This window comes from Phalacrocorax aristotelis, chromosome 6 (genome assembly GCF_949628215.1).
Source record: "Phalacrocorax aristotelis chromosome 6, bGulAri2.1, whole genome shotgun sequence".
Lineage (NCBI taxonomy): Eukaryota > Metazoa > Chordata > Aves > Suliformes > Phalacrocoracidae > Phalacrocorax > Phalacrocorax aristotelis.
In genome coordinates, this window is record NC_134281.1 from 9,179,507 (window position 1) to 9,199,951 (window position 20,445).

The 20,445-nt window shown below is 46.6% G+C and overlaps 1 protein-coding gene across 9 annotated transcripts in view; it reads left to right on the top strand.

Annotated features, from left to right (window-relative positions):
• The window catches only part of CADPS (calcium dependent secretion activator), a 225,979-nt gene that overhangs the window by 46,672 nt on the left and 158,862 nt on the right, over positions 1 to 20,445 (top strand). For all 9 annotated transcript variants that reach the window (XM_075095783.1, XM_075095787.1, XM_075095784.1 and 6 more), the window contains exon 3: positions 4,134 to 4,466. In XM_075095783.1, the coding sequence (XP_074951884.1) occupies positions 4,134 to 4,466 (333 nt within the window). The remainder of the gene's footprint in view (positions 1 to 4,133; positions 4,467 to 20,445) is intronic.

Sequence of the window (20,445 nt, forward strand, 5' to 3'; positions counted from 1 at the left end):
GAAAACTGGGCAGCACATTCAGTTCTTGCTGGAGCTTTTGTGTTTTGTCTAATTGACTTTGGGATTTTTAGCAGGAGTCTTGTCTTTTCTCTTTGGTATGACAAGTGCTGTAAAGCAAAGGGGGAGGAAGGGGGATGTACAAAACTAGATGGTACCAAAGAACATGAAGCATTATTCATAATTGTGCAAAAGAATAATTATGCATGTCTGTCTTTTTGCACCTCTTTGTATGCAGCCCGTAATGCTGCCTTTCATATCTTTTCTCAGAAGGAAAGAGCTTCTGTTTTTGAAGGAAATCAGTGCTTGTGATTTGTATGAGGAGTGTCGCTTTTTTTTTTGTTAGCCTTTTTGCAAACCATTTCTCTTTCTCCCTAGAGCTATTCTGTCATAAAAGGTGAAGATTTGAATTGCCTACATAAAATATTTCTCTGGAAGTGGAATCTAAGAGGGGACCAAAATCAGATACTAAAACTGAAGAGAATTTTAACTCTATAAAAAATGGCAGCAGCTGCTTCTGTGTAAGGAAAGCACAAATTATCTCTGGATTAACTCTATTAAACTGGCCTAGTAGTTACAGCTCCATCATCCTCTGTACAGGAAGGAAGCTGAGAGTAATTTACATCTCTTACCAGAAAAGAAATTGCCAAGGGATCATCAGTTTATCACAGCTTCACCGAACAGATGCTCTCAGAGAAAGTTTTCAAGATGGCATGAGCTGCATTTTAGGATGTAAGAGCAGCATGATCTGTTTAGATAAGACTATTGGGCAGGAAGAGGAAACTGCTTAAAAAACAGACAAAATACATCCCTGTTTCACTGGTGGGTCTGGCTGAAAGCATGTCCTGACCAACTCCAGAACTCCTATGCTGTATGATTGCCTCAAGTAATCAAGTGTACAAAAAGCAGTTGATCAGCACTAGGTCTCTGCAAACCCTATGTCTTCAGTTCAACAGGACGTTCCACCTGCTCTGTCCTACTTAAAACAGGCCACAAAAAGCATAACGCATCGCTCTCCTTTGTCCTTCAGCAAAATTTTCTTTTTCTTCTCTAACTGTTGGTATCCTTTAATTTACAGCTGTGTACTTTCAGCTTCTGTGCAGGTGTAGCACGGCTGTGTGCATCTTCCTTGGAACCACCTGCAGTGGCACAAGGGACAGCCTCACAGCAGAGAGCCTCTGCCCCCTGTCAGCACCTGAGCAGTGTTCCTTGCTGATGGTGTTCTCCTTCCTCCCTTCTCTGCAGGCAGGTGCCCACCCTTGCTTAAGCCATGGTGCAATCACAGCAGAACCTGCTTATCTCAGCTTCTGCAAATCTCAGACTCTTGTGCAATTAACTGTCCCTTGGATGGACACTATCTAGAAATCAACGTTTAGGTAGTGACTGATAAAGCTGCATGATGGCTTGGAAAATACTAAAACTTGGGGTTTTGCTTAGCTGAAACCTGCTGTCTCTGTGCAGGAGGTGGCTGGTGTTTCTAAGGGGCTCACTTACAATCAGTGCAGAATAGGATCATTACCTGGGGAAGAAATTTTTTTTTTTTTTTTTTTTCTAGAGAAAGAGGTAAAGGTGACATGGTAGGTCAGGGATGTATTTGCTCTTGCCATGGACGTGTTTGCACGGCCGCATTCTGCTGTTAAGTCTGCTGTAAAGGGGTAAGTGTGTGATTCCCAGTCTTAGACTAGCTCACAGGCTGCTATCAAATTAAAAGATTGAGTGAGCTGAACAGGCTCCACTGCTGGTCTGCAAAGCACCGCTGTGCCTGCAGGAATGCTGCAGATCCGTGTGTGCGAGATGAGCCCAGCACACTCCAACAGACACTCCAGGAGAGCCTGGCTTGTGTCCTTTGACTTCTAATGAGTAAGGCTTTATGCAGCAGTCCCTTCAGTGGCTGTTACAGAAGTGCTTTATTAGACCCATTTCCACTCAGCTGTGGGCAGATAGAGCCAGGACCATGCATGACCTGGAGGACTCATCTATGGACATGGCAGGAGATGCCTGACCCAGCTCACAGAGGCCAGTTCTCATCTGCATGCACCAGCGTATGCACTCACACTAGGATTTTGCTCCAGCAGTTCCTTACTCCTGGCAGTCCCACTAGGCAGTCTTACAGCTGAGCGATTCACCTGGCATTTTCTAAAGAAAGCAACTCGCTCTGCAGGACAAAATACCTCTTTTATCTTTTTTTATCTTCCTATTTCATGGTCTTTTTCTGCTGCTTTGTGTCTGACTGGCGCTCTCCTCCGCCTGCCTCCTCTCTGCCAGCCTCAGCCCTCCTTTCCTCTGCTGACTGCTAGTCCGCATCCGGGGAGGATAAATTGGGGATGAGGGGAGATGGGGAGTCAGGTCCCTCTGCTCGCAGTGCCATCACCATTCTGACAGGAGTGAGGACCACAGATAACAGCAGCCGCTGGTGCTGGTGGGTATGGGAAGTCATTAGCGCTGTCGCACAGGGTCAGGCCAAAGGCAAATTATTAGAGAGGGGACATGGGAGCCGAGGGTGCCACAGCAGGGCCATTTGCTGTGACCTCCCACAGTTTCCAGCAGCCAGTGTGCTGGGGACTTCCTCGGCTGCACTGGCAGCTTGGATTTTGATAGGTCTCACATATTACCTAAAAGCACCTGCGCACACCCAGGGTGTTATCACTCATATTTAAGCCCTACAAGGAAACAAAATGTGTACTGATATTGTTTTAGCAAGGACTGAAGGGGCTTCTGATGGCATTCTGCCTGTTTCCTCTGCAGGGAGCGCTCCTCAGCGCAGTGACTGTTGGAAGTAAACACCCAGCTATTCCTCAGCAGCGTTTCTGGGCTGGTCCTGGAGCAAAACCCACTACTACTCCCAACAGATGCCTGTGCCATCGAGCATCTGGGAGCATGGATTGCCACGTTGCTGAGTGGTATAAAAAAATCTACCATGTCCTTAGGTCATCCTCAAGCTCTTTAATTATTGAGAGCTGACAGATATGCCCTGGTGCTGGCACAGCTTCTTCCCAGCCTGCTGCATTCATCCGTTCTCAGCATCGTTAATAAAACAGCAGTTCTTGCTGGGCATCGATTGTTCTCCTGTGTTCAGGGCTTGGGAGGGGAGAGCCAGTACAGTATCCCCCTGTCCCTCTCTCACCCTTCAGTTCTTCGTTGCTCCCACAGCGTCTCCTGGTCTGCAGGGGTCTGTTTGGACTCTTCTGCTGCTTTTGCAGTGGGAAGAGCCTCTTTATCAAACACCTTCTCCCTCCCTCCTGCTGTCAGTGTGCTGCACTGTGCAGGCTGCAATCTCTGCAAAACCTTCCCAGGCAGCTCAAGCCATGCCGAACCACCCTGTGCTACTTCAGCAGGGCTGAAGCAGGAAGGGATTTGGCCTCGTCCACCTGTGGCCATGACACCTTCTAGTGATTTGAGTTGTCTTGGTGTTTACCCATCACTTTGCAAAGATCAGGCCATTAGTCCTTGTCCTTTCCCGGGGCATTTTAACAGTGCTCTTGCAGTGTTGGTTGCCTGGGTTGGAAAAACCAGGGTATGGCAGAAGTGGGGACATACAAGTTATTTAACTGAAGGTAATATTAAATTAATTAATCCAGTGCCATTCCTATCATCTTGTGACAGCAGGGCAGTCTGCAAAGATCTCCTCTGGTGTAGCTTAATGTAAGTCTAGTCTTTGCGCTGATCAGAGGTTTCCCAGGGGCCTGGCTACCAGGATAAATGAAATGCAGTGCTGCTGACTTGAGTAGGGTGACCGGGCTCCCTCTAACAAGGCAGAATTTGGCTAGGTGAATGTAGTTGAGCAGTAACTTCCTTATTAAAACATTTGATAGAGCAAAATGTAATCCTGTTCTCCCAAAGGACGTTTATGTATCTGGTGAGGTGCGACCACAACATCGCATGAAATCCTAATTGCATCAGAATACTCCATTTTAGTGGACACAAAGCAGAAGCTTCACCTGATTTCATTACCCTTCCCGAAGTACAGCTGAAACCTCTGTCCATCTGGCAACATATGGTTGTTGAGTGAGGAGTTAGAAAGTGTACTGGCAGCCAGTTAGTGGGCTTCCCAGCAGCGAAACCGTGTCTTGTGGTACTTAAGGGGGATTTATTTTTTTCTTTTACTGACACCATTTGAAGTCACCCCTTTTTTGCAGGTATTCCTGAAAAGCGACCGTGTTGCCAGGATGGTACAGAGCGGAGGGTGCTCAGCGAATGACTCCCGGGAGGTCTTCAAGAAGCACATTGAGAAGAGAGTGCGCAGCCTGCCAGAAATCGATGGCCTCAGCAAGGAGACGGTCCTGAGCTCTTGGATGGCAAAGTTTGACGCTATTTACCGTGGCGAAGAGGATCCCCGCAAGCAGCAGGCCAGGATGACAGCGAGCGCTGCCTCGGAGCTCATCCTCAGCAAGGAGCAGCTCTACGAGATGTTCCAGAACATTTTGGGGATCAAGAAATTTGAGCATCAGCTTCTGTACAATGCGTGTCAGGTAAGGTCCCTCTCCCAGGCTGGGTGGGAATGGAAGAGGTTTTCTTGGGGAAGGGCTTCCTAATGGGAAATACTGCTGTTATGAACTGGAAACTTTGGGTCTGACCAGATTGTTTTTGAGAGAACTTCCACTAAGGAAGAGGGTTTTGGTTCATGGTGGGACTTCTGCACTGCCAGTTATGTTCTGACTGTCCAGGTGGGCCTCCTTCTCTTGCTCATGCTTGTTTTCTCTTGGTTGGTTGCTTAAGGTTTTCTGCAGGTGTTTTAGAAGGTCTTTAGATGAAATTTTCTTTCCTGAAATCCCATAGGATTGCTAAAATGAGAAAACTTTATTCCTTCAGCTCTGTGTATGCATGAGCAGGTCTTTGATGATGCCTAAGTGAGCCGTTTTGCTGTGACTTGCTTGCCTTTCCACTGCCACATCACCAATCCAAATGACAGAAGTACGTCCTTGCAGCCCACAATAACCACGTTAGTCCTTGAAGCTGAGATGCCCCCAGGGTGGATGTCATACGCAAACTTGCTACTGAGTTTGTACAGGTTCTCCTCAAGTAGAGGGAGCCTCTGTGACCCACTGAGTGCCCATGGTGGAAGGAGAGAGCTTCCCAAATCCCCACGACCTTGGCATGGCTCTGCTTGCACTATGAGTTCCCAGACAGATTAAAACCTTTCGTATTCCTCTCTCCCCCAGTAAGAACCAGTTCCCAGAGGCGCGGAGCTGGGAATCCGCAGTGCTGTTTGCATTTCCAGCAGCTCTTCCTGACGGCTGTCGGTGGCTGTCCAGGCTGTCAGTGACCCAGATTATGGTCCCCTGCTATCGGATATAAATATCGCAGGTGGGATAAAGGGTGACAGAGTCACGGGGAGGGTAAGGTAATGCCTTGGAAAGTTTTTGGAGGACCAGGCCTCAATCTCTTCCCTGTAATTCAGGGGTTCAAGTTCTTATTGAAATTAATACATTCGAGACCAATTCTGTCTGTCTTCTGTCTAGACATTTCCAATTCTTTTCAAGACATAGAAAATTATGTTTGATCTGTTTTTTCTCCTGTAAAGAGCTTAATTATCTTGCATTTGTTCTTCTTCATCTCAGACCTTAATGGCAGAGTGGTGAGAGGATAATAAATGTCCCTGAGTAAGGCGTCTTCATAGCAAAAAGGCAACAGCAAGGACTGCATCAGTCCTCATAAATTATGTTTACAAACCAGATTTCATGCCTACATCCTCTCTTGGAGGATTTCTTTAAAATCAAACCCATAATGTTTTCAGTGACATGTTGAGACCTGAGTCAGTTCTGCAGTGACTTGGGTTTGGGGTTTTGGTTGGTTGATTGGTTTGGTTTGGTGGGGGGTTTTTCGGGTTTGTTTTTTCCCCCCCCCCATTTAACTTAAACCAACTCAAGCCCTCTGTGTCTCATCGTCCCTAGACCTGTGCTTGGCTAAGGAACTAGGATGAATTTGTGTGAGCGTGTGTGCGATCCTTCCCTCTTGCTTTGTGGTTCCCAGTGGTGCAGAAAACAGTATTTAGTCAGGGCTGCACTGCTTTGTGGATGATCTCTGCTTATGAGAACCTTTCTGGCTGATACCACAAACCCAGTGGCTGCTGCCTGCGAATTGCCCTGTGGAATTGAGCAACCTGTTTCCTGCACTAGGTCCTGGCTTCACTCTGGAAGTGAAAGATTTAATTCTGGGTCTATAATACTCAGAGGCAGCAAACCTCTAATTTAAGCTTTTAGAGAAAGACATAATTTCTGTTGAAAGCAAGCATTAGCATGAGTGTTACTGTGTTTTTAATACCTGGATAGTGGGGATTAGCTATGCAGAAGGGAAAGCCCTTTATACAAGGCACAGCTCAAAAGGCTGCAAGGCCAGCAGTTGTTCGGCTGTTTGGTATTTTCCTGGGGTACAGTGTGAGTAGTTACGGTGCCAGGCTGCTGGCACGATGGGGTGGGACCATGCCCTGTGGGGAGTGGAGGTGGGAGCAGGTCGCTGCTGCTCCTTCTCCCGTTAGGTGCTGCAGGGAAGGCAGCAGTGAGCACCCAGCGGAACTGCAGGCTTTGCTGTGGGGACCCTTATTTCGGTGTTGCTTGTGGTCGTGTCATCTGGGCTACGCCAGAGGGATCTCTGGAGCTCTCCAGCCACCGGCAGCCCTTAGAGCAGGAGCAGCTGCTCTGCACTTCCACCTTGCCATGAAGCACCAAAATTGCTGTTGACCACTACTCCTTCCCACAGGGTCTCAGCCATCACTTGCAGCCAGTCTGTTGTAGGGTATAAGTAAAACCTATCAGCCTACAAATGTTTTTGTTTGCTTAGCTTGTATGGGGAGCTCCCGGCACAAGTCAAAGGTGTATGCCACATGGCTGGTGTGTTTTCTGCAGCAGAGCTGGAGGAGGGGAGCAGAAAATAATATGCAATGAACAGTGATTGGGTAACCTGCCCCTTTCTCTCCAAGCAAACTTTCTCCTGATCTTTCATGGTGAAGCATTGGCATCAGCCCTGAAACAGCAGATTTTTTCCCTTTCCCTCTTAAACTTCAGTAGCAAATTATTTCCTACTCCAAAAGCTCTTGGTGCTCATACAGGGCAGAATTAAAAGCCAGAAAAACAGCTAGGTGCCCAATTGCTGCAGGCTGAAGATGCAAGTCAAGCCCTGGGCACTGCCCTTCGTGTCTTGGAAACTCTCCTGTGCCATAACCCCTTGGACTGTGCTGAGCCACTCTGTACCGGTGGCATCTCTGTCATGGGAAGTCTGACGCCAATTAGGGAGCCAGAGGCACCTGCCAACATTACAGCACTAAAACTAGAGACATCTGCTCAGAGAAGAAGCACATGTATGGCATTGCAGCAGCCGGGGTGGGTGCTGGGTGGGAGAGGACCCGGGGCAGCCGGAGGGGAGAACGGCTCCCTGCTTTGCATGTACGTGTGCGCTACGACGGTGGCAGGGCTGGGACATGCTTTCGTGGGACTGCCTTCCAGCCGCTCGCCCTCCATCCTGCCCCACCACTTTGCATTTTCATAAATTTTCATTTGCCACATCTGTTTCTCTCTGACAAACTGTCTTCTGTAAACACCTCTGCTCTGCCAGCCTGTCCTGAAATCAGCAGCGAGCTCCCTTCTCAGCCTGCACCTGCAGGCACAGAGCACACCCACTGGGCTTTGGGGCACCGGCCCCATAATCCTTAAAAATGGTTATTTATTTCCATCATGCTATTTTGTTTCAGTCTGGATTGCGTTTCAATCAGAGTCAGCCTAAGCAGTGCTCATCTGCCTCCCTGTGCTTCACACATACACTGACTTGTTGGTCTGACTCTTGTCTCATCGGAGTTAATTGGAAGTGCGACCTAAATCTTTTTCTTAATAATTCGATTGAAGCTTCTGTCGCCTGTTTCGTAAGAGCAAAATATTTTATATATTCTGTTTGTGAATAAGCTTTAAGTAAAAGGAAAACACTGTCTGGCGTCTTTCTGGGTGTGCTGAAATTATAATATTCCCAGAAACACCGTGTGGGCTCAACTTGCTCACATGTGGGTGATTAATATGTTTGCTTTCCTCCCTTGGGCAGTGTACAGGCAGCTGCTGCCAGAGCCCACCACGGACCCTGGCCCAGCATCCCACCGTGGTGTCAGCCCCAGGCTGTGTGCTGAGACCGAACAAACCTCCCAAACGAATCTGTGGGCAATAACCAGCTTCGCAGCACTGGTTTGGCGCAGTATGAGCTACACTTACTTTTGACCTACTCTTGTCTGCTGTGCATGGGAGGAATTGGGAAAGGGAGCCTTTTCCCTGGCAGGCTGTCTGAATGCCGTCACTCTTTCTGGAGCAGCAGCGCTGGGCTGTTAATGCAGTTTATCAGTCAATCACCTGTGCTTAGGAAAGCAAAGCCGATCGGCTTGTCCCGTGGCTCCTGTTGACTGGGAGCGGAGGGGGTGGCTGGTCTGACGTGCTCTTCCTTGCTTTGGTGTGCGGGGTAAAACTGCCCCAGAGGCTGTGCAAGGAGGCAAAGGATAAGAAGAGTTAGCCTGGTTATTGTCCTCCTAAAGCATGAGCAGGAATGATGCTGAGCCCCCCAAACACTTGCTTGAACTCTGCCTGTAGTCTGGAAGAAGGTGCTTTTTCTCTATGTGGCCTCCTGTTACATCATACTCAGTAATTGCTTAATAATTACATCACTGGGACTGTGTTTTCTTTCACTTCTGAAATCATATTTTGTTTGTGCAGAAGGAGGATGATTTCTAAAGGGATTTTTTAAAATCCAATATCCCCAGGTAGTATGAGATAAATGTATTCTTAATGTGATAGTGATGATATAGCAGGGTCTGAGATAGCGAAAGGGATTGATGTGATTGGAAAGGCTTTTAGGAAACGAAGATGGGAAGTGGTGTTGTAGCAGAATGGTTGTGGAGATAACGATGTTAAGCACAACCTCTGACTAGAACATTTTAAATAATACACAGAGGCTTAAGTTTTTTGCATAACAAATGCTATGTGGCTTGGTGTTTCTGCTCCACTGGAGTTGGCGTGGGAACTGAGTATCTCCAGCTCCAGCAGCGAGATCCTCTGCTGCATGAGAGGCATCGTGGGGGGGAAAGGGTGTTTCAGTCTGGGGTTTCTAGTCCAGAAGCCACTGGCAAGGCTTGGGTTTAGCTCTGCTGCCTTGTAATTAACCCACAACTGTGGAAGAGTCATACAGGAGCTATTTTCTTTAAGTGTTGGGCAGTTCCGATCTCGGGTCTTCGCTGCAGTCGGTGTTTCCTTGGGCATGAGCCCTGTATTTCCTACTGACCTTCATGACAGCTGAATTGCAGCAGCATCTCTGAAAATCAGGCTGTGGTGTTCTCCCTGTCTTGTTCTTTCCCAGCGGCAGGACAGTGATTTACTTTTCTATCTCAAGCTGTGTTTGAAAGTCATTTTTAGCTACAGTGAGAAAAGAAGAAACTGGTACAATGCTGTTCAGTTAATCCAGCAGCAGTAGCTGATGTCCGGACTAAATCTGTGATGAGCTGCACACTTCCATCCTCCTGCCTTGGAGGAAGCACTGGGCTGTCCCTGCAGGACTGTCTGAATTCAGAGGCTTCACAGTCAGACTTTCTCTTCTTTCCTGGTCCTGAAGTGTCTTGTACACTGTGGCATTCCTGTTAAACGTGCAAAATACCCATGCTAAGCTTCCAATTTCATCAAATTCCCTTAGCTATTAGATTTGAAAATAAATAGCGAAATATAAGCATGTTAAACCTGCTGAGTAATACATAGGAATATATGGTCGTGGTTTTTCAGCCTCTGTTCCGGTCTATCCAGATAGGAGGTAAAACATCAGAGAAGTGTGGCGGGGGGGGGCAGGCTACAACACAGACCAAGTCCCATCACTGTCTGGTGGCTATTTCCTGTAAAGGGATGAAAGCCACTAACCAGTGCAATTGGAATTGTTTTGTAAGTTTTGGGGGCCTGTGATTTTAGCTAGGAAACATTTCAACCCAAATTTTAATGACCAGAGCTGGCTTAAAACTAGAATTCACTGTTTTGACATTTATTTTTGCAGCTGAATTAGGACACTGTGTCCAAAGGCTGACATTTCTCACAAAGCAGAAAGTTCCCCTGCCAAAAAAAATTGGTTTCAGAAGTGTTAGCAGAAAAGATATTTAGGATTTGTGTCCTGAATCAAATGTTTGATTTTAGTTCAAGTCAGTATTAGAGATGATTTGCTGAGGTAGTGTCTCGCCTTCTGTCCCCCTCTCATTTCTGCAGTTCAGGTGGTTCTCCTGAACTTTTCTTGACGTGCTGCGGTGTGTTGAGCCCATTGCAGAGATGCTGTGGTGGTACTTGGAAGATGCAGCCCAAGGTAGGGCAGAAGCAAGTAAGGACAAACTCCCCTGAGGCACTGAAACAGCTCAGACGGTGGGATGAAGGTTAAGGTGACACAAATGTTTGGTTTGTGCGTATCCTCCCCAAACCTAGTCTTTAATTTAGTTTGTTGTGATGAAAAGTTCCCAGCCATGCCTTGCAATGAGAATTGAGCCCAGGGTCATTGCGCAGGGTGGAGTTACCTGTCTGTGCACATCTCTGCGTCCCTTCAGTTCAGAGATACAGGGATTTAGTGTCAGATCACTCCCTTCTGATCCCTATTCATAATTTTTGAAGAACATAAATAAATTCCTTTTTATTCTAGCTTCATCTTGAAGCTCAATGCCCATGAAATGGCCATCTGCAGTTCTGGTGTTTAAGCACTAACGCTGGCTAGAATGACCTCTCTAACAGGGCAGGAGGTTTGCTTCAGCCCCAGAGCCCCTGCAAACAGACCGTCATGGGGGCAGTGATGGCGAGCTGGGGCTGCAGGCAAGGACCAACGAGCCTCCGTGGGCTGCTGTCTGTAGGGCTGGACACCTGGGTGCTGTGGACAACCAGCAGCTTCAGCCAGCACTGCTGTTCCCCTTGCAAATTCCCAGGGCATCAGCCAGACCTCCTGGCTCTTTTTTCCCCTCTTTCAGTCCTTCAGAACACCTTTTGGTCACTCTGCCTATTTCCACACTGTGAGCGTTATCCCCCTCTCACCCTTAAAACAAACCCACCACCAATAAAAATGGGTTAAGGTGGTTTTGAGATGATCAAAAGCCTCAAAGCTTCATACTCTGTTTTCAGTAATTCAGTATTTATTTCCATGGAAACGGAAATGGCAGCCTGGAGCCTTCTGCAGGGTTGTAATTACTCTTGTAGCAGCCAGTGGCAGCCGCATCATGCCTGTCAGGGCTTGAGCATCTCCCAAAGACGGCAGTGATTTAGTGCCTGAAGGGAAACTGAAAAAGGAAAGTGTTGGGAAGTGAATGAAATTTTCTCCGTTGTAATAACATAACGTAGATACACGTGGTCCTTCGGGGAGGAGGGGGAATTGTCCTCCTTTGTTGGCTCGGTGCAGTATTTTGAGGAATGATGTTGGTTGGCATGGGAGGGCGAAGAAACAGAGAGTGTCAGGATGGGGCGGGTGTGATGTCTGACTCTGCTGGACCCTTGGCTGCCAGCCACCCTGTTTGGGAGAGGTTTGCTGATGGAGGTCACCCAGGAGGTACAGAGCAGTCCCCTGATTGTCCCTGTTGGTCCCATGCAGTGCAGAAACAGTGACCCTACATGTGATGCATTGTTTAGTGTCTTTATAATTAGGAGCAGGAAAGGTGGTTGAGATGGGACATCTGTCTGCTCTGGCATCCGACACCTGGTCTCCTTCAGCACTCAGTGGAGTGCGCAGGGAAGAGCTCAGCCAGTTGGAGGGGGACATGACAGTGAGCAGGGCGGCCCTGCCAGCCCAGCCGTGTGCCATGCTGCTGCTGCCCATCTCTGGGGAGGAAAATGCAGCGATCACTCCCTGTCAGGGTGGGACCTGCTCCCCCGAGCTGTCGTCACCAAGTGTCTGATTTGCACAGACCTGTATGGACCTACGCGTGCGTCCATTAGCTGTAGGATCAGCTTATGTTCTGTGCTGTTACGGACTCAGAGAGCAATCTTGGCCCCTGTAATTAAATTTAAAGCAAATTAGCTCTTCTATTAAACAAAATAAATCTGATGTAGCCTAATGCTGTATTCTGTAGCTATGGCTGATCAATCGCTCCTGCAAAGAGCAGGCAAATGCTGCTGAGCAGATGGTCTTGGCTGAGGCATGGTCAATTAAACTAATTAAAGATGCTTTCATTTAATCAGAGGGTGTTTTAACCCTGTTAGCTGCCAGTTGGGGATGTATGTTTTCGTGCACTAGGAACTTCCAGTTCTGGCCCTACTATGGACATCTTCTAGTTTTACAGTCCCTTTACAGAAAGCAAGCTAGAGTGTGCATCCGAAGAGCAGATGTTTAGCAGAGGAATTATAATGACATGCAACAATAGTGAAGACTTGCAGAGGAAAAGTCCGTTGTTTTCTTCTAACACTAACCAGAGATGTTTATTAGACTGAAGAAGTCTTCTGTACTGAGTCCTTCCCACGCTACCTCTTGCTAGCCTTCCCTCCCAGTTTAGGGGTGAGGATGCCTCTCTGCAGCCTAGCCAAATGTCACTTGTTCCACCAAAACAAGTGGTGGCTTGTTGTGGCGTATTATTTAAGGGACAGAAATTGGTTTCAGTATCCAGACAGGTTCTGGACTGGAGGAGTAGCCTCTTTTTTCTGCTCTTCTGCTGCTGCGCAAAACATGTTGGCTGCTGGGAGCCCCTCTGCCATGGGGTTCTGGAGATGGATTTAATTCATTATTTGCTGCAGAAGTCCATGAGGACTTCTCTGAGCCAAAGCCCTATTTTAGTTTGCTTAATAGAGCACTCAGTTATTTGTCGCAATTAGGCACCCTCGCCATTTCCCGTCCCCTCTTTCCGATCTGCTGCGCTGCTCCCCTGCCCTCACTGTAAGGGGTGACACCTTGCCAGCAAGGTAGGTGCAACCTAAAGAGCTCGTTAGTCTAACGGAAGCACATCCAAAATCATCTCAAGAAGCAGCAGTAGAGAAGACTAACGCACCCAAGCCCTTAGTGACCCCCTCGCTGGGCAGCACCGAGGGGCTGCAGCATGCCGGGACCAGCGGTCCTCTGCATTTCCAGCAGCTTGTACAAATTAAATTAGAAACAGTTGTGCTTTATCCAAAGGCCACATGGGCAACTTCATGCATGAGACCAGATCTATCCCGCTCCAGCAGTATTGATCCCTGCTGGTACATTAGGGCTAAAGTCAGGATGATTTTCAAGACATTCATCCTTTGTAAAATGGTTTTTATTCCTCTATTTAGGGAGGGGGTTTTGTGGTGCAATATCAGCTGAACGCTCTTAGTTGTCTGTGTGGACTGATTAATTTCTGCAGCTTAAGGTTTAAATTACCATCAAGATTTCTCTTCAGTTTTATTTTTGTTTCAATTGGCCTATTAATACTTTTCATCATCTGTGTTCATGCTGCAAAGGAATGTATAAAAAAAACCAACATGGTTACCTTATAAAATATCAATGACTTGACATTTTCAATCTACCTTAACCCCTCTATTTAGGGACTGCAAATTCTCTTATTTCACTGAAAATCCAGTTGTCGGCATGACTTTCCTGCTGCTTAGTCAGATTATTTTTTTTTATCACATCAGGAGCCTCATTTCAGATGGATGTTTATTAATACAATTTTATTTCCCTACCACCACCTTGCATTTTGGAAAGAATAGGTTGAGTGATGAATTCCTGGCTCTAGGTAGGAACAATTGGGGAAAAAGTATGAAGGATTGAGGTAGCTGATGATGTGCTGATCTGCTGATGCTGCAATTTGCAGATTAGCAGAGGTCTCTGGGAAAGGAAACACTTTGGCCCTGATATTATTAACTGGGAGAGCTGTTCTGGTGTCTGGTGCCTCTGCAAGTGCCTGGCTGCTTCCACCTCTGAGCTTTATTAAAGGAATAGATCAGAGCAGAGGGGAAGGTCGGGAAGATGGACTGTTCCTGGCACAGCTGTGCAGAGGGAGATGCTGAAGCAGTGGGGAAGGGTTTGCAGGAGCTACAGAAATAGGAAAAGTTCTTGAGCATCATTAAATATGACAACATTCAGGAATTATAGCTTGAAACCATTTCAGTGGAGAGGAGATTTGGAATGGCACAAAACAGAAAACCCAGAGGTGTTCCCGTTGTATTGGCAGAGAGGAGACTACTGATAGAAATGGGGGAGCAAGTGGAGAAGAAGCCGCTGAATTCAGGGAAACCACTTTGCACCAAAAACCCCAATCGTCTCGTGGGGCACGTTGCCGCTGCGCAGGGTGGCTCAGCCTCAAAACACCTGGTGGGTCTGCCCAGGGAGAAGCCAAGGCAAACATTGTCCGTCACAGGGGATTGGTAGCCAAAGATGATACATAAAATCAGACGTTTGGTGCTGGTCTTCCAAAAAGCAACCTAAAATGTAACTGAAATGGGTTGGAGGGCGGATTCTGAGTTGGGCTTCCACGTGGTCTGGTTTCCGGAGGTGGGATTCAGCTCTCAAAATGCCATGTTTATTTTAAGCAATCTTTTGCTGCCCTAACTCTGTGTTCAGTGCAAGCCATCATACATAAAAACAGCTCCTCAGCATGTCCTGTGTTTTATTGGGAAAGAAAAATGTCACTCTTCCTCTTTGTCTTTCCCTCAACCAGAGATGGTGAGCAAAAGACGTGACAAAGAAATGACCCCACTGGCCGCCTTTGGAGAAAGTAATCTTGTTTTTCCTTTGAGCGGCATTTGTTCTCTGCAGTACATGTTCCTGTCAATCAGCCCAGGAGGCCCTGGGAGACAGAAGGGGTGTTATCCAGACCTCTCTCTCTTTAAGCAAGGAACTGCTAACTGCAAAAGAACCCATATGTGATGCTTATCTTAAGGAAGGCTGGAATACTTAATAAGACATAACTGGTGCATGACCCTGCACTATGTTAATGCCTCTTTTTCTCTTCCTTTTAACTGGAAATACAATGCAGCCGCTAGAATTTAATTTTGCATGTAGGTCTTTAAATCTAATTTGAATTCCACATGAAAACCTCGGTGCTTTGCAGCACTTCAGCCCTCACTCATGTATTTTATCACTGAAATCCTGTGGCTTTCCTGGGGAACTTTTGATGCCTATTTCATGAGCAAAATAGGAAGATACCGTAGTAGTTGCACATAGCAGGGGTTATACATGGTCATGCTGGAGGCTTGTGCTGGAGCTTCAGAGCCTTCATTTCAACCAGAAATGTCTTGTCAGAGAACTGGGACTGGTTTTCAATGAGCTGTGCTAGCCTAATGTTACACACTCCTCCTTCGGTTTTCTTTTTATCATCTTAAATAGAGAGATCATTCTTGTGACATACATCATCCACTAAGCGAATATTTTGAAAGTTCTGTATTAATATTTTACTGAGTTTTCTCTAATCTTATTTCTGAAAGATGTGATTTCTCCAAGGCTGCTTCAACCCCGTTGCAATCTGTATTATGTTCAGTATTCCAGAAGAGAGAATTATTTTTAAAAAAGTGTTATTCACTAGTCCTTTCCTCCACTCCCTACATTTCATCCTTCAGACTACCAGTGTTTCTGTGATACTTGACAAACGTTTCATGCCACAGCTTGGGATGTGATAGACAGTGTCATGTTAATTCAGAAGAAACTTTGGGAGTCAGATGGATCAGACTATAGAAAGTACTGCATGAATATAAAATACAGCTGGGTTAATCTTCCAGTTTGCATCTACAAAAGTACCAAAATAAAAAGAGAATAGGTATATTTCTTAAGAGAAATGAGGTGCCAAGAATTTTCTTCAAAAGGGTATCGAAGTGGACACATATTTATTCCACTGAGCTGACTATAAATTGAGAAATGATCAACAAACTAGATTTCATGCATTTCAAAGGCTCAGTCTCAATATCCCAAACTACAGGGAATGTAACTTACATAAGCAGTTCCTTACCTCTATTTCAGTGTTGAGTTTTCGTATTCAATATACTGTGTTTTTTCTGGAACATCTGATTCTACTCATGTTTTGTGAAAAATTAGAGTGCAAGTTCAATGGGGAATTGGATGCAAGACAGCTTCAAATACAGCCTCTCCTGTATTTAAAAGGCAGCTATAATAGCTTAAAGTCATATAAAAACCATGCTGGCCTCCGTCGCACAGACGTTGCTGTATAATGCAGGGTGGCAGTGATGTTTCCTGGCAGGAATGAGCTATGCATGTGTTTTTCATGTGTTGTAGTCCTTGGTCCAGTTCTTTTGTCTCTGAAATAGTGGAAGGTAAGAAGGTGGGGAGGTGATGGCGTGATATTCTTTGTCATTCGGTGTGAAGTCTTTGTAGAAATGCCATTGCAACGAAAGAAGGAAAAAGATTGCAACCCCCAGTTTAACAAAGAGGATGATGGTGTAACAGCCATTCCTTCCAAAGAGTATTTTGAGATTAAAGGCAATATTGAGCTGAAGTTCCCCATGTAATATGGGAAGACTTAGAAGGCAAGGGAAAGAGGCGTAAACCTCCTGAGCAGCCAGCTTGAAGTCAGACTTCAGGGGCACGTGTGTTTTGCTGTAGATGCTGTAAGGTTGGAGATTGTCGATCTTAAACATTGATAGCTATGGCAGGGAAGTGAGTGGAGTTTCCCAGCACGGCTGTATGAGAGCCCCAAATGCTGGTGACCCGGGAGAGCGCAGTGTGGGCTGGAGGTTGGAGTCTGAGCCCTGTGATGCCCCTGTGTCACCGGGTTCCTGGACCACAACCAGGTTCTTGTGCCTTGCAGGCTCCTGGGCACTGCCAGAGCTTAGCTGCCTGCTTGTGTGTTCACGCTTGGGCCTTAAGCCTTCCTTAGACCATGCAGAGGAAGGGCTGGCTCAAATAATAGGCACTTCCCACAGCAAAGGAGAACAAAATGCAGACACATAATTTTGCTGTTCTCTTCTGAGTGTGCTGCCAGGAGAGTGAGGTTTGCAATGACAAAAGGTGCTGGGGAGGAAGCAAGCACAGTGACAGACCCACAGAGAAGCGCACGCAGACTTTGCCCAACGCCCTGCTGAGTTTTGGTTAAATGTACCTACTCGTTCTTGCGGGTGCTGGGATGTGCCCCATGCTCATTTCTGCATCTTGACCAGCTGCTGCCTGTGTTTACAGCTATACTGGGAACAGCAGCGATCCTGCAGGTCTCCAGTTGTCATTAGTCCACAGGAAGGGAAATTGGCCAAGGTCCATACTGAGGGTATTTTCCTCCAGGTATCAACGTAAAAAGGTAAAACATAGGACATAGAAAGCAATATTCCAGGTCATCAACAAAGCTAGGAGATTCTGGCAGGTAACACAGATTGCAGTAAGATGCTGGCAGGAGGCATCAAACGTAAGGCTTTACTCCTTGGCTATTCCTTAGCGGAAGGAACATCAGTGAAGAGTTTCCTTGTTGCTGGGTTGAGGACCATGAGCTGTTGGCTTTTGTGGAGGGTTTTGCTAAACATAACTAGCTGCTTTTGTGACCTAGCTAAGTCCAGAGATGACAGCGAGAAAGTCTTTTGGGTGGTTTAAATTATAAAATTCTAACAGTAGAGTAATTAAAGGTCTCTCATTTGTTCTCAACAGCAGTCATTTATCCTGCTGATATTTCTGCCAGTTTGCTGGCGAGCTCATGTTGCGCAACATTGGTGAAATGAGCTGCAGGCATGTGTTCGGCTGCCATTACTAGAACTCTTGCGTGCCTGTGTGCAGAGCTGAGGCCAGGATTGATAAGATAGCTGCAAACCAGAGATGTGGTTTTGTGGAGAAATTATTGACATAGTAATTTTTTTCAAATCAGGTGAGGCTTGTTACATTTGATGAGAATATCATTTGCCAAACACATCTTATTTTGTTTTTAAAATCACATTAAAATCAACTGCTCTTTATTTCAGATGCTGGGTTGTAATATCAGCAACAGTTCCTCATCACAGTACTGCTGTCTCCTTGTGGCTTGGAGGCTCTTCTCCTACCTTCCCTCCCCATGCATATCCAAATTCTCAAAAATGTAAAATATCAAGCAGCCATTTTCAGTCACCCTGTAACTTGGCTCTTCAAAAGCAGAGTGGCCAGCAGGTCGAGGGAGGTGATTCTCCCCCTCTACTCCACTCCGGTGAGACCACACCTGGAGTGCTGCATCCAGCTCTGGAGCCAGGACACGGACCTGTTGGAGCGTGACCAGAGGAGGGCCACGAAAAATGATCCAAGGACTAGAGCACCTCCCCTACGAGGCCAGGCTGAGAGAGTTGGGGTTGTTCAGCCTGGAGAAGAGGCTGTGGGGAGACCTTATTGTGGCCTTCCAGTACTTAAAGGGGGACTATAGGAAGGATGGGGGCAACCTCTTTAGCAAGGCCTGTTGTGACAGGACAAGGGGTAATGGTTTTAAATTAAAGGAGGGTAGGTTTAGATGGGATATAAGGAAAGAGTTTTTTACTATGAGGGTGGTGAAACTCTGGCGCAGGTTGCCCCATCCCTGGAAACATTCAAGGTCAGGTTGGACGGGGCTCTGAGCAACCTGATCTAGTTGAAGATTCCCCTGCTTGCTGCAGGGACTAGATGACCTCTATAGGTCCCTTCCAACCCAAACCATTCTATGATTCTTTATTCACCTTTCTGCTTGTGGATTTTCTCTTCACTTGGCCTTTTTCTCCTAACAGTGGATTTTGGCTGGCAACAGTTGTGTTCAGCTGGTTAGGTAGCAACTGAGGGTAAATTAGCTGAAGGAGCTGTGGCTGCCACTGTCAAAATGATTCCAAAATAATTTTGTGGAGGAGAGTGATTGTCAGGTCAGACGAGAACAGCATGGTTTGGATCTGACTGCAGGGAACGGAGTTAGAGAGGATAGTACAGGTTTGATTAATAGAAGAGCAATGCACTCTAAATACTGGTTTATATGCTATCACAGATCCATAATAAAAATTATGGTGACCATTCATGAGTATGCAGCAGCAGTATTTGGGAAAGGGTCTGTTTCAAACTCTTCATTTCCCATTAACATCTGCAATATTCATGATGAGGACTGTGTGGTTTCTTCAAGGTTGGTACAATAGCTTTGCTCTGGGAAGCCCCTGCTGACAATGTGGTCCTTTGCAAAGCGAGAGGAGAAAACTGGCCACCAGGTTTGCTAATGGTTTAACTAATTGATGTGCTGCTGTTCTCCCCAGGTGTCAGCATCTGGAGCCCTGCTGCTCCACCAGCACCCCCGGGTTGGTGGCAGGGGGTGACTCTGCTCCTTCCCCGTGCATCGCTTTTGCCAGCCGTATAACTCCTGATCTTCTTTGTTACCACTTAACATAGGCAATTGTTCAGGGTCACTGCTTGGTCAATCTGTTCCACCTTTATGTATAGTGATTGCAAAACAGCTGAGGATGCCTGGCAGCCAGTAGAAGTCTTATTTCTGTGGATGAAAATAGCCAAAGGTACATTCAAGGAGATAACTGGGATCATTAAACTTTCCTATTATAATGTCAGTTGCAGTTTCATCCATTGTATAGCTAAAAACATAAGCAGCATCAATGAACAACAACAACAAAAAAAGCTATTTCTATCCCAAATATACCAGCGCACCCACTGGCATTGTAACATCAGAGTAGGGGCCGATCTGAGCATTGTTGTTAATGATCTTGAGAAGACCTGGTCTGCTCCAAAATAAGGGTGATCATCTGGGTGATGATAAAGTAAGTTTTGTTTAGGCCAGATCAGTCGTTATCACTGCGTAAAGTGACTCGGGCACCAGGGATTAGTGGTCTGTCAGGTGAAGCACCATGTGAACCACTGCAAGACAGCAACTCACCCTGATATCTGGGAGAGCTGGTGTCTCAACACCTCAGACTCTGTCTCGTCTGCAGTCAGGGTAGTGATAGATGCACGAGATGATTTAGGGGAGGGCAACACAGGATGCAAGGGCAGGAGAGTGAGCACATCTGTCTCCCTACAGCTTCATGCCATACCAGCGTGCCATGGCAGAAGGGAATCTCTCTCCGCTGTTGCGTGAAATTACTGGATGCCAGACATCGATCAAAAGTAAATCGCTCCTGTTCGAAGACAGAGAGTTCATAAGAATCATTAATAACAAAACTCTTTCTGTGTAGAGGCTGCTGAGGAGGGGTGGGTCAGGCTGCTAGTGAGGGGTGCTGCTAAGCAGAGGGAAAGAAAAATGGGTCAAATAAAGTCCTGCTGGAAAAGGAGTAAATGCCCATTGATAGCATTAAATCAGATGTCATTGGAAATCAACAGGGACAAACTGTTGGACATGAATTGGCCCATGCCAACATGATCCCTGCAGAAGGGAAGAGCAGGGCTACTACCGAAGCTAACAGCAAATAACAGCAGGGGCTGGGCTCAGAAGAAATCACCAAGCAAACCAGAGTTCAGCATGAAACGGGAACATTGCCTTTCAAAGATGACATTAACTCTCTGCTGTAGAGCTGTCTTCAGGCCTTAATGATTCCTGCCTTAAAATGGAGCAAAAACCATCCCTCTGGTCTGACAGTAGTGATCTGTGTGGAGAGATTTTCCAACTGCCCTGGGATG